The following is a 15000-nucleotide window of genomic DNA, read 5'->3' on the forward strand; positions in this document are numbered from 1 at the left end:
GACAGCCGTCCCTGGGCGCGGAGGTGGACCGGGGACCCCCGGGGGTCCCTGGCTCCGGAGGCTTAACCCGACCAGTCTGTCGGTCGGGTCAGGCCTCTACAGCCAGGGACCCCTGGGGACCCCTGGGGAGGCCTCGACGGACACCCGGCTCTCCAGGCGGTCCCGTGGACCCACTCTTAAGCACCCCTCAGCGGGCGTTAAGTGAAGTTACAGACCGTGGCCCAAGCACCGCGGGGACCTGGTGGTACAAACCAGAATAGTCGCCCCTGGGACTATTCTGAACTTAGCGCGTCGGGCCCGGCTCACCGGCCGGTCCCGCGTACCCACGATTAAGCACCCCTCGGCGGGCGATAAGTCGGGGGGGGTCCCGCGGCCTACAGACCGCAGGTACCTGGTGGTACAAGGGGTGCCGCAAATAGTTATCACGCCCATTAGCAGGGTCTTGTTTCCTCGCTGAAGATTGTCTTCTTTCCTCTATGGTCTGAGCTGATTTCATTTCTCTTGGCTATGGTTTCGCTAGGTAGCTGGTAGGGACAGTGGGAATCTCGTTCGATTAACTCGGGTGCAGCCACTGCTGAGTTGCGGGACAACCGCGGCGCCGGGCACAACCCACATAGATACGTAGCTGCTCGCAGGTTCATGTCAAGTTCCCCCGCCCCCAACCCCATCAAGGTAACTTGCCTTGTTGGTCCACAATCGGGAACTTTGGTTTACTCAACTCCTGCGTGCGCCACCTATGTTGTCTACACCCATATCAGTTACTGTCCCGGCGTGGTCACTTGGCAGTGACTGCACGCCCAACTCAGACGAGTCTGCAGCGCCCTTTAAGACAAGCATATGCTACTGGCAGGATCAACCAGGTAGGCCTCCTGTTCCGCCACAGAGACAGCGCGCCCAGGTGAGGCGCGCACCGTGGGGTTGCCGGTCCGTGGAGACTGCCAAGGCCCCCCGTGAGAGGGGCGGCGGGAGCTCCCGGCGGCCAAGCTCCCCACGGCCAAGCTCCACAGGTACGTTCTAGAGCGAGTGGGCGTCCCGACCGGGAGACTTTTTCACAGGAGGGAGGCAGGGACGAGCGGGACGCCTCCTGGGCCACGGGGAGGGGACAGGGAGGTACGACGCGGAGATCCACAGACGGAGCCTCACGTCGGGCGAGGCTCCGTCGCCCTAGCTATCCTATGGCACCAGTCGGCCCTTGTCCGTAGCTTCCCCCTCTCCACCAGGGGAGAGCCAGGGCGACCTGAGGCTGCAACACTTCAGGCTGCAACCTCCAGGATCCATGGCCCTGCGAGGCACGGGGACGCCCCCGAATATGGTGCACCATGTCCGGCCATGGTCTCTAGCTACCCTATGGCACAAGTGGCCACTTTCCCCCCAATGCGAAATTTCACGCATGGGAGAGGCAGCAAGCCCTAAAGCTCCTGAGCCTTCCGGAGCTTTCTTCGGGTTTTTCGGCCACCGTTTGCCCGGGCAGCCACCCAGGGGCCCGGGGGGGGGGGGGGGGTACCGACACGTGCGCACCCCCGGCCCGGATCCAACGAGCCCTCCGCCGCCCCGAGCGACCCACGGACCGGGAGGTACGGGCCGTTTTAGCCCGAAAAAGCGCAGATCGACAAGCCGAAAAAAGTTGGAATTTTAGGCCGGGGGTCCTCCAGGGGGTCCCCGGGGACCTCTGGAGCCCATGCCGACACTTAGGAAAAAAATCGAAATTTTTCAAAGAACCATGATTTTGGGGGTCTTCGCCGCCCCGTCGCTACCCCAGGAACTGGAAGGTGCCTCTTCCTGGGCATGATCCCTAGCTATCTTATGGCACGAGTCGGCCCTTCTCCCTGGCTTCCCCCTTCCAGCAGGGGAGAGGCCAGGAGCCCTGGGCCTCCCGGCAGACTGCCGGGTTCACACTCGGTTGCTCTACCCGCTCCGGGAGCCACCGTCCCTGGGCGCGGAGGTGGGCCGGGGACTAGTGATGAGCGGGTCGGGTTTTTTCATGACCCGCCCCGCCCCGCCCCGCGACGGAACCCAACCCGCCTCAACCCGCCCCGCGAACCCATATATAAATCTATGGCTCAACCCGCCCCGCGACCCGCAATGTTTTTTTTATTCTGTAAAATCATGGTTAGAAAATAATCCCCAAGTGTATTCAAACTGTTTTATTGTTATTATTCTTATTCTTATTAGGAATAAAGACAAAACAAGAGCATGTGATCATTTTATTTTTTTTTGCGTGTGAGAGCGGCTGACCCGCTCACCCACAGCCCGCATAATTGCCTCTGAAATTCTGACTCGACCCACCCGCGCCGCGGGTTGACCCGCGGGTCCCGCGGGTTACGGGTCGACCCGCTCATCACTACCGGGGACCATGGACTGGGGAGGGCGCCGCCTTGTGGACACGGCCGGTATTGCGCCCCGCGGCCACCACAGGCCTATCCAGGCTTGTGGATCTGCTCTTTTTCCACCCTTTTTGAGCCCGGATTTCGGCTTTCGGACCCGCGGGGCGTCGGAGCCGCGCCACGTAACCTTAAATTGTACGTGTTGAAAGCATGTTCTGGGGGTACGTATACGTGTACATTATGTCACAAGGAAAACTTGACCATGATGACCATGACCATGACTGACCATGATGCTGACCATGATACTGACCATGATGCTGACCATGATGCTTGGGCAACATGATTGGTCAAACTTAATTGCTTTGACCTGGTCAGCTAAGACACATTAAACTATATGTATAGTTTCTCTCATCAATTCAAATTCAGACAGCTGTGAAACTGACTGATGTTAAATTATATTGATAATTTATCATCAATTCAAATTCAAACAGCTTTGAAACCTATAGGTACCTATAACAACAGCTGCAAAGAATTACTGATCATTGCAGTGAACTATTGAACTTTTATCACAGCTAATAAAGTAAAATATTAATAATAATAATGATACATGTCTATACTAATATCGAGCTTTTGTAGATATCCAAAACAACTACATTACAAAAAAATGAGTTTAAAGGTATAATAAGCTATGGAAAACTTAGCTTATTATAAAAAATAAAAAAATAGAGGGGGATTTAAATGAGTACAAACAAAGTTCTGATATACAGACATGAACATTACACAGTCAAATGAATACGGGTTGGACATATATGGCTGGAGGTCCTCCCCCAGAAACTTTTTAACACAGTAGATACTGTATTAAAAAGGGAGTTTAATACTTTTATCAGTCATAGGAAAATTATGGGTAAATTATTTTATTTTATCCATTACAACCCTAAACTTATAGAAATCGTTTTGATGACTGAAGCAAATAACCACTCCTGATATTGACATAATTCTGACATGATACTGACCACCATGATACTGACCATGATACTGACATAATACTGACATAATACTGACCATGATACTGACATAATACTGACCATGATACTGACCATGATACTGACATGATACTGACATGATACTGACATGATACTGACCATGATACTGACATGATACTGACAGACAGACAGACAAGACAAAACATTAGAATATTACATGGGCTGATGGAACATAAGGCTGAAGGAACATAGGGCTGAGGGAACATAGGGTTGAGGGAACATAGGGTCTATTTTGGGATGAGGGAACATAGGGCTGAGGGAACATAGGGTCTAATTTGGGATGAGGGAACATAGGGCTGAGGGAACATAGGGATGAGGGAACATAGGGCTGAGGGAATATAGGGCTGAGGGAACATAGGGTTGAGGGAACTTGAGTACGCTCCCGTCAAATCAATACGGCAGAAATAAGACTAGAGACATCATAAATCTGCAACTGTCCAGATTAGCACACCCATTTAGGTGGCAGCCTGGAGCCCTGTTTAGAGGTTGAGAAAAGGCAGACAGAGGCAGCCTGCTAGGAGAAATACTGTAGGAGAAAGAAAGGAACTGAGAACAAAAACAAAAGGAAACCCCAACCCCCTCCCCAACCAGGCAGGTCTAAACAGGATTCTTTTGCCCGCAGTTTTTTTTCTACTTGCCTCAGGCAAATGTTGGACCCTGATTAGGCCTCCATAAGAAGAAATATACAGTATATATATATGTATATATATACTATGTATGTTTTGTATCTCACCAGTGCAGGTACGACCAGTTTAATAGGGTTGGCTGCGTTGTATCTTCTCGCCTTCCTGATGGCGAACTTCTCCGTAGGGATCGACTTCCCTGCCAAGCGCTGTTTCAATCCCTCTACCTGCCTACACACACACACACACGCACGCACGCACGCACACACACACACACACACACACACACACACACACACACACACACACACACACAGACACAGACACAGACACACACACACACACACACACACACACACACACACACACACACACACACACACACACACACACAATTACTTGCATATCAAGACTATTAAGTTGGTATCTACTAAGGTCTAAACAACTACATTTCGGTAACAAACCACGCTTCAAACACAGCTAAAATGTTCATTCCAACCTATTTAAACGTGCCTCACACCAAATTCACACCAGCAGTGGCAAGCGATTTGTTCCTCAACCCCCATTTCATCCCCTCATCCCCAGGTCACCTATTTCAGTGGTTCTCAAATAAATTCATGTCAAGGACCCCCAAATTGATATGTATTTGGCCACGGACCCCCGTCTGAAAATATTTTGTGCCAGGGACCCCCAGAAGATTTGTGTTAAATAAAAAATAAAATAATGAAAAAAATGTTCCAATACTTTCAAGTTAAAACTAAAAAATAGCAGCTGTACAAGCTCGCAGCGCGGCACGAAGTGACACGCTGTGAGCTTGTACATCTACTATTTTATCCATATAAATGGATAAAGTGGTTACAATGATGGTGATGCTATATAGACTACTTTTGTTGGGGACCCCCTGGAATCCCCCCCAAGGACCCCTGGGGGTCCCCGGACCCCACTTTGAGAACCACTGACCTATTCCTCCCCTCATCCCCAGAGTAACCTATTCATCCTCTCATCCTCGCCTCCATGATTTATCACCTCAGTGATGTGGTTGACGCGCATCCACTTGTGAAATGAAAACCTTCGTCAACTAAAACTGTAACGAACAATTTTCGTCGACTGCCTTTTTTCACTGACGAAAACAAAATAAAGACTAAGCTATGATGACTAAAACTATGACTAAATATATTGACAATTTCATCAACGAATAAAAACTAGACTTAAATGTTAGCGAGGGACGAGTGGAGATCCATTACAGTGCAGCTAACTGAAAATCTGCCATTTCGATGTCATCACGGCCCACCAAAAATATTTTTTGTCGACTAAATCAACTGTAGATTTAGTCGACTAAAATCTTATGGAATTTAGTTAACTAAAACGGGTCTAAAAGTTAAACATTTAATGCGACTTAAATATGACTAAAACTAAAAAGAACTTTATTCAAAAGACTATGACTAAAAAACGAAATCAAAATTTGCTGTCAAAATCAACACTGATCCAGAGTTACCTGAACCCAACTGTACCGCTCTGGGTCCAGGGTCAGTTTACCTGAATAGTTCCACCAGGTTCTCTCCGGTTTCCGCCACTTCCTCTTCTGACATCATGCTGAGGATAGCTGCCTTCTGGTACACATAGATCGCCTGGATGCACACACAGAGACAGAGACAGACAGACAGGTTAGACCACTGTTTCTCAAATAGTGGGCCGGGAGTCTCGGGATCCATGTTTGGGTCGCGGACCAATTTTGATAGGTCGCGAGTAAACATCCCCCTTTTTAGTTTCCTACATAAACAAATGCATATTATGTTCCAAAAGATTAAAACAAGTTTTAACAAAAAAAATCACAACTTTTCATCGATTAAAAACCCTTGCAACATTTTTCAAAAGCATTTCAAGAATAAAACCAGAAAATCTAATAATTTCCATTAAAACAAAAAAGTTCAAGAAGTAATGAAAATAGCAGATCTACAAGCTCAGAACGTGGCGGGTGAGCTTGTAGCTCTGCTATTTTCACTAGTTTGGGTCCCAGGCAAACATCTAATTTCTCTTTAGGGTCTTGAGCTAAAAGGTTTGTGAACAACTGTGTTAGACACACAGAGACAGACAAACAGAGACAGGACCACAGGTGGAGACAGAGACAGATAAACAGAGAAGGGAGTGTACTGTATATGAAGGTATATCATTATGGTATTATATTTTGTCTATATTCTTAAAAGCCACATCAAGGCAATTAGCAATGTAAGCCTATTATTATCATCTTAAAACTACAGCTAGAATTAGAGGATGATCCGACGAGGATCCAAACAAGACTTGCCCAAAATAGGAACGCTAAAGTGAAAGTGGCTATGTGTGTGTGTGTGTGTGTGTGTGTGTGTGTGTGTGTGTGTGTGTGTGTGTGTGTGTGTGTGTGTGTGTGTGTGTGTGCGTGTGCGTGTGCGTGTGCGTATACCTTGGACCACCTGCTCTCCTTACACAGTAAGTCAGCAAAGCGATAGGCCTCCATCCAGTTCTGCTGGTAGGAATGACACCACATCAACTCCCAGTAACACAGATGGTGGATCTGCACCCACTCCTGCTGGGAACCAATGCACTCCTCGTACCGGGACCTGGCCTGCATTCATAAAACATATCAATTAGACATTAGATTAACCCATTAAGACCTGAGGCGATTCTAAAAAAAAAATCTAAATCCTAACATTTTTTTGCATTTATAAAGCATATCAATTAAACAACGGATTAATAAACTCATACACTACTCATGTCTGGACCTACAGTAGTCTGCATTTATAAAGCACATCAATTAAACATAATATTCATATGTCATTAGATTAATAAACTCATACACGACCTGGCCTAGATTCATAAAGCATATTAACTAAACATATTAACGGGGTAGTTCACCCCAAAGATTACTTATTTTCTATCAATTGATTTTACTCCACTACATCTCTGAAGCAAATATTGTACTTTCACTCCACCACAATTATTTGAACACTTTAGTTACTAGTTACATTGTAGATTTAGATTATTATTACAAAACATGCATTAACCACTTCAGTCCTACTCACTTTGGCGAGTGAGTAAGGCTGTGATGCGCCACGTTGTGAGCTTGTAGATTTTATACATTTGAAAACTTGTGAAATGGGACATTATGCATAATGAGTACTTTTACTTTTGGTACTTTAAGTATATTTTGATGCCAATACTCTTGTACTTTTACTCAAGCAAATGTTTAATACTGAACGTGTAACAGACTATTTCTACAATGTGGTATTGATACTTTTACTTAAGTAAAACATGCAAATATTTCTTCCACCACTGTGAAAGGTTCACTGCAAGGTATCCTGGAATCCGTTAACAGAGGCTCCACGGAAATCCAAAAAAGCAATCATGGGGAATGGTGACATCTGTGGTGCTCATCCTGTTTTTGTTTTTATGGCTGTAAGAGGCATCTATATGAAGGTCTGTCTGTCTGTCTGTGTGTGTCTTTTCTTTCTGTCCGGAACTAATGTCGCAAACCGTAGCAGTGCCAGATTCATTGTGCACACTGCCAGTAGGCTATACAAACATATACAAACATATGTTTCATTATATCTCGGCTGTGGGGGCAGAAACAAGCTAACTCCAAAATGTTCATTTTTCAGGAAATGACAAAAACAAAACAAACAGTGGAGTTTTAGCAGAAAGTTTGAGGATCCAATGGAATTAGCTGGTTTTGTAAGAAGCGCTTTTTAACACTTTGGTTCAATATTGTTTTAATCAACACACAGATGTAAAGGGTGTTCAATAGCACTGATTTATGGAATAAAATGCAAAAGCAGAAACACGGAGTTAGCTGGTTTCTGCCCGACAGCAACGATATTTCTTCCATAAATATATTGTCATGGTCACTATTGTTCAGAGCCATTATTCTCCATTGCCTTCATGAAGCGCTTTTGTGAGCATTGAGAGTCATGCCATATCCAGTTGAATCACATTTGTGAGTTGAGAATAAAGCTCTTTCTATTCAATCTGACACTCCAAACAACGAGCAAACACTGTGTCACTGACCTTCTCAAAGTTTCCTTTGAGCGCTGCAATGCGAGCGGAGTAGAAGAGGATAATGGAGCCCTGAAAGCGCACACACACACACACACACACACACACACACACACACACACACACACACACACACACACACACACACACACACACACACACACACACACACACACACACACACACACACACACACACACACACACACACACACACACACACACACAATACATTACAGTCAATCTTCTGATATGGTTAAGGGTGGAGATCTGATTTTGCACCAGCTATCTTCTTCAGCTATATCTACCAATCACAGCTCTGCATTGCTTACCCTTCCTTCTCATTGGCTGTGACTTCATTTGAGCTTGTAGAGGTATATATACTAGTAACTAGGGGGTTTCACCAAATAGTCGACTAGTAAACGATCATAACCATTAGTCGACACTGTGCGTCATTGTAGATTAATTGTTTTCTTCCCCCATTTTAAGCACTTAAATATATAACCCTATTTATTACACGGCTTGGTTGAATGCTCGATTCTGACTGGTCAGTCATCGGTCATTATTTCTGGATAATGACCGATGAGCTCAATAACGGACCGCTGTGTAATCAAAGCCTCAGAGCACCTGGCTCATATCACTCCGCGCTTCCGCATTAAGAGGTCCCGGCCAGTAACTTTGTTTGTTTACATCAGATATTTCACTGTGGCAAAAAGCGTTACGCTTCTCCATAGAACAAACAATGGACGATTTGTTTAATGTTAATTTTAACATATTTGGAGAAAATTAAAACTTTTGAGTCGTGGTTAATGAATGAACTGTCACCAGGAAAGAAGAGAAAACGAGAAGAGAAGAAAACGCACACAAAGCCAGACAACACCAGAGACACTAAAAGACACAGACAACTCAACGACAGAGAAATCAACAAAATTGAAGAAGACCGACATGAAATAAACACAAAAAAAAGCACGGAATGGGCTATGAGCGTGTTTAAAGACTGGTTAGTGGAAAAGAAAATGTCAACAGACTTTGACACGTATGGGGCTGAAAACCTGAATCCGGTGCTGCGTTCGTTTTATGCATCTGTACAAAATAGATATGGAGAAACCTACTCAGTTGCCAGTTACATGGCACTTAGATCTGGGATATGTCGCCACTTCTCAAAGCTTGACATAATGAATTGTGTTACCTTCAAATCCAGCAACGGAGTGTTTTCATCTGTCATTAAAAACATTCGAAAAACTGGTAAAGACGTGAGCCAACACCACCCCCCTATCTCAGCCACAGATGTACAGCTCATCAGGCGCTCAGAGGTGCTGTCTGCGGACACAGCGAGCGGACTGGTCCGTAAAGTATGGTTTGATGTACAACTGCATCTGGCAAGGCGAGGCAGAGAGGGAAATAGACACTTGACAAGAGACTCCTTTATTCTAAAACATGATGAGAATGGCTGTGAGTATATTTCTCTCGCTCACAACGCTGAGACCAAGAACCATAAAGACGCCAGAGATCCATGTAAAGAAAATTACAGGGGATGTATCTTTGCAGAGCCTGATAACCCTAACTGCCCCGTTGTCAGTTTTAAAAAGTATGTATCGCTTTTCCCTCCTGAAGCTAAAGCGTTCTACCTTCACCCACTAAAGAAAGACCAACAGCTACTTAACAGTGAAGCAGTCTGGTACTCTCGTGAGCCCATGGGGCACAATTTCCTTGGGCAAATGTTAACCCAAATCAGCCAGGCAGTCGGCCTTTCAAGGAGGTACACAAATCACAGCTTGAGGAGCACAGCTGTGCAACTTCTCTCTCACGCTGGTCTGGAGAGTAGGGAGATTATGTCTGTGACTGGCCACCGATGCGAGGGGAGTCTGCGGAGTTACTGGGCTCCGACCACTACGGACAGGGAGAGGTGGAGCAAGATCCTGTCCTCCGTTCCAGGCAACAGCAGCACAGCTGGTGAGTGTCTCTCATAATCGCCTGTCTTGTAACTAAATGACACGATAAGTAGTAGTGTATCCTCCTAATATCAGCAGCAGTTGCCTGATTTTAGTCTTTGTGTTTCCTAGGTGTGTCAACTGTAAAGCCACGGCAAGAACCACACGTAGAGATGAATGACAGAAACTTCAATATTCCCAAAGATGTCCCATTCACCCTGTCTCACTGTACCTTCAATGGAAATGTTCAGTTTAACGTGAATACTGACACTAAGTAGGCTAATGTGACGCAGGTGTGATGTGCTTGCAGACAGCGCAGCTGCGTAACAGCGGACTATCTGCGGTTAATGTAAACACATTCTAACTTTCTAATAAAACCATCCTTATTATAGCCTATTTTTTGTCAACTGTCTCTTTATTAATTTATGTATTAAGTAGCCGTGTAATAAGCGGGATAATGCATGGGGAGGTAGTCATGATTGAAATGTAAAGCCCGACAGGGCGATTATCCACCGAGGCGAAGCCGAGGTGGATAATCGCCCTGAAGACAGACAGACAGACGGACTACCTCCCCATGCATTATCCCTTGCATACTTCATTAACAGGGGTCTCTACTTGGCCCCCTCCTTGCTTGCTTGTAGATCTGCTATTTTTCGGCGAATGTTCTCCTATTTCCGCCGAATGTTCGCCTATGATGACATCATGGGGACACTATGGTTCATGGGGTTAAAATAAAGCAGAGGCAGCAGATATGCAACAGGGGGCACTGTTGTTGGGTAATTGTTCTTGAAAAATCATGGTTTTCATTTACTCTTCTTACCCTTTTTTTCTCCCCAATTCAGTCACTATGCCACTTACTGTAATTCCTCCCCACACACGTTTCTGTGTGCTGTCACTGCTGTCGTATCCTACTGACCACCGACTCACCTGCCAGTGAGGAGCCCCCACCGGGAGGAAGTAGTATCCGTCCTAATCCTCCCGCCTTAACACTCCCTGCTGACAGGTGCCGTCTCAGCCCGTAGGAGTACGTGCAGTGAGAATTATCACCCTCCCCGCTTCCCTCCTTGCGTGTCACTCCCTGACTCTCTTGATCCCGTTCCCTGTCAATCTCCACTGTACCATTAACCCATTTAAGACCTGGAACGCATCTGTGTCACTTTAAGATTTATTTGGCTATTTTTGAAAAATCTTGATTTTTTTTTTTTTTTTTTTTTTCAAAAAACTATTTTTAAACATTTTTAACTCTTTCAGTGCCAATGAAATAAAAAAATATTTTCATACTGTGCCAGCAATTTTTTAAATAAAACAAAATAATAATAAGTTAAACAAGAAGTGAATGGAGCAGCAAATCTTCAGATCACGATATCTTGGGTTCTGAAAATTATTTTCCAAAAAAAGAATAATAATAATAATATATATATATTTATTTATTTTTTAACTCGGGATAACTCGTAGTTGGCACTGAGGGCATTCAGAAAAAAATCGGGATAACTCGTAGCTTGGCACTGAGAGAGTTAAGAATCGCCTCAGGTCTTAATGGGTTAAAATAAACGAGTGGAGGGAGCAGCTGCTGCTTTACACTGTATTGCCAGTGCTTGGTACAATATTGGCCAATAAATGAACATTGTAAATGTCTAGCATTTAAAATCCGATCTATGTGCAATGCCCTGGAGGCCTCTCTACTGTAAAAGGTTAAGTGTATATTGATCATGACATAAGTATCCTATTTTGTTTATAGGGAGTTTGGTCGAGTTTACCAGGCTGGACCTCTTCCACTCCTGACATCACAAAACTGCTCAACTGAATGTTTAGCTATTCAAACACCCTTTTTTTCTAACATTTATAAAACCAAATGTACTGTTTATGAGAAAGTTGAATTATAACATAAGCATGCCTACTGTTTTTTTCCACATTATATGAATAGCCACCATTTAAAATTATATCTGTTGCCCATAGGTTAATAATCTGAAGCGTTGTTATGACAGCTCGTTGCCCTGTCAACGCATTAATGAATTCAATGAAATTCAATAAACCATTACATTGGCAAACCTTATGCAACCTTTGGGTATTTGTAACAGTAACAGTATGTAGGGGTTATATGTGATTATATAACGGTACACAGGTATAACGGTACACAGCATATGGTTAATAAGGGTATGTGTAGGGCTGTCATAATTATTACATAATCGCCTAACACGCACGCGCGACCCATCGCCGCTTCGCGGACCCAATTCGAACACACACACACACACGCGTGCCCACACACACGGACCCGTCGCTCCCACAACCATGGGAAGTTGATGTTTAAGCTGTTTGAGCTAAGCTATGTGTGCTAATAACACAACCTGGATTAGAACATTGCGCGTGTGAATCTGTGTGCTAGTGCTATGAAGATGATATCCAAAGTAAGTACCCATCAAAGTGTGTGTGGCCGTAAATGAAAGTCCTTTCTAAGTTTGCCGCGTTCTCTGTCTGGCACTCGGCAGCGTGCAGTAATTCCACACATGCGCAGTTTGATCATCCCGTAGCTTGCGGGGCTGTAACCATGGTGATGATAGATCCCATAGCCCGAACTCCGAATCTCCGGTGTTTGCATAAAAACGCTAAGAAACAGCTTGCATTTTGGGAAAGTGAAAAACGGGTGTCGTCATTTTGTGCATATGCTAATGGTCAATGACCCGTGTGCAAATTCAGATCAATTGCTCCAGCCACTGAGGAACACCGGGCACAACAGACAGGTTTTGATACGTTATAGGGCATCGCAGTTGCGGCCACTTCCGGGTTCCACTGCAAAATACTCAATGCATTTTTGCCATTGACATTCCCAAAAATATTTATATCAATTAATTTAAGCCTAGAATCAAGCCATCCAGGGTCCTGGTGAATCATGACCATTAAACATTTTTTTCTGTGATTTTTTTTATTTTATATTTAATTATATGATATACTATATTTAATAAATACCCTTTGTTTTGCCGTTTTCAAAAAAGTTTTTTCACAGAATCAAACGTTTTATGGTCATGATTCACCAGGACCCTGGATAGCTTGATTCTAGGCTTACATTAATTGATATAAATATGTTTGGAAATGTCAATGGGAAAAATGCATTGAGTATTTTGCAGTGGAACCAGGAAGTGGGCGGGAACTGCGATGCCCTATACTCTACAAGTAAGTTATTAAATATGTATGGTTATTTGTCGTATCTGCCCTGTGCACCTTTTGTTTACGAAGCCTAAAAGCCAAACAGAAATGGCATTTCTATTCATAATGTTCCAGTGTTCAACAACAGAAACACAATTGAATCGTTAATCGCAATTATTTGAGCGACAATTAATCGTCAAGTAAAATGTAATAATCGTGACAGCCCTAGGTATGTGTGGTTATATGTGGTTTTATAGGAGAATGGTTATGTAACTCACGTTGGGGTATTTCTCTTGGTACGGCTCCAGTAAAGCTTCAGCTTCCACCAGATCACCTTCCCCTGTACCTGGAGAGAAAAACAAACAATCGAACATAACAATTAGAAACATCAACTAATAATTATAGTGTGAGTGTGTGTGTGTGTGTGTGTGTGTGTGTGTGTGTGTGTGTGTGTGTGTGTGTGTGTGTGTGTGTGTGTGTGTGTGTGTGTGTGTGTGTGTGTGTGTGTGTGTGTGTGTGTGTGTGTGTGAGTGTGTTTACCCAGTATCAATGTAATATAGGTGTGGTAGAACAGCAGTGTCAGAGCACACAGGATGGCCCGCAGACTGCCACTAGATGCTCCTTCTTTGAGCTGAGACAGACCGAAATCCTACACAAACACACCACACACACACACACACACATCCAGTAGTTAGTAGAATAGACTATAGTAACACAACCACTGTCTAATACCAGGGGAGAGAGACACATACAGAGAGAGATATAGAGAGAGACAGAGAAATAAGCCCTCATTTATCAAACTCGACCAAAACATCTAAGTACATTCATGTCAACGCAATTCGTGGCATTTATCAGTCTGTCGACATTTTGACGTGGGCGCAAAATGACGATCAAATCTCACACCAAGTCTCAGCTCGTGTACGCAAATGTTTTTCATCGTAGACTCGCGGCGCAGCTTAGTCTGATAATCTGACAGCCATGAAAACGTACTGAATACATGCACTTATTCACTTAAAGGTAGGGTAAGTGATATTTTTGGGTATTATTTTTTTTGGTTAAAAAGGTTAAAGAACGGTACTATATTCTGATAGTAATCATTGCTACAGAGCGCTGTTCGGTCACAAGGGTCTCTCCAGCTCTTTACTAAACATAATATAGCACATTTTCAGGTAGGTGACAACAATTAAGCCAATCCGGAGAGAGCAATGAACACGCATTTTCTGTTTAATAAAGGGCTGGAGACACATGGGAGACTCCTTTTACTGAACAAACACTCTATAGCAATGAGTACTATCAGAATATAGAGCTATTTAACACTTAACACATCCACTGCCAGGCCCGTAGTCCTACGGGCCGTTAAATCCAACCGTTAACTGCCGTTCCCGTAGTCCTACGGGGCGGGTGTTTTCCCATGTTAAATCGTGCAGGTGCAGATTCCGGATTTTTTTTGCACTTCCGGTTTCGAAGGGGGCGGACCGGAAACGAAATAATACTGTTTCCGGTTTTTCTCCCGCCTCCGTTTCCTGTCTAGCGGTCAACTTTGGACGCCATTATCTCTGGCTTGTTGTTTTTCTCACCGCATCCACCATTTTAGCGTTTTTCTCTCGTTCTCCAGAATGCAGTGTCGGATCGCGGCACGGTTTTCGGCGTTTTGTTCGGTCGGGTCCCGTGTTTGTGTCGAACCAAATGAACGCGGATTTTAAACGGATTTAGCGGGGCCTATGACGGAATCAAAAAAACAAAAAAGGTAAGAAGTAGCTTGGCACTACGATGGACGTTCTGAGATTAGCCGATGGCAGTCAATGTGTTAAAAGGGTATTTCTGAATTGTTTGCAATTAGTAGGGTTTGGTGACATAATTCCAAGCAATTCAAAACAATTTTTATAGGTAAGATGCTTAATCAGTCACCTATT

The 15000-nt window shown here is 44.4% G+C and overlaps 1 protein-coding gene across 2 annotated transcripts in view; it reads right to left on the minus strand.

Annotated features, from left to right (window-relative positions):
- Positions 1-15000, minus strand: part of ttc39b (tetratricopeptide repeat domain 39B) — a 42486-nt gene that overhangs the window by 10101 nt on the left and 17385 nt on the right. For both annotated transcript variants that reach the window (XR_014599623.1, XM_084042692.1), the window contains exons 10-15: positions 13628-13736; positions 13366-13433; positions 8029-8088; positions 6428-6589; positions 5527-5618; positions 4101-4221 (exon numbers count right to left, since the gene is read on the minus strand). Coding sequence is in view for 1 of the 2 variants with exons in the window: in XM_084042692.1 (XP_083898818.1) it covers positions 4101-4221; positions 5527-5618; positions 6428-6589; positions 8029-8088; positions 13366-13433; positions 13628-13736 (612 nt within the window). In the remaining variant the exon portion in view is untranslated. The remainder of the gene's footprint in view (positions 1-4100; positions 4222-5526; positions 5619-6427; positions 6590-8028; positions 8089-13365; positions 13434-13627; positions 13737-15000) is intronic.

Source organism: Gymnoscopelus microlampas (genome assembly GCF_963454915.1).
Source record: "Gymnoscopelus microlampas genome assembly, chromosome: 19".
NCBI classification, from domain to species: Eukaryota; Metazoa; Chordata; class Actinopteri; order Myctophiformes; family Myctophidae; genus Gymnoscopelus; species Gymnoscopelus microlampas.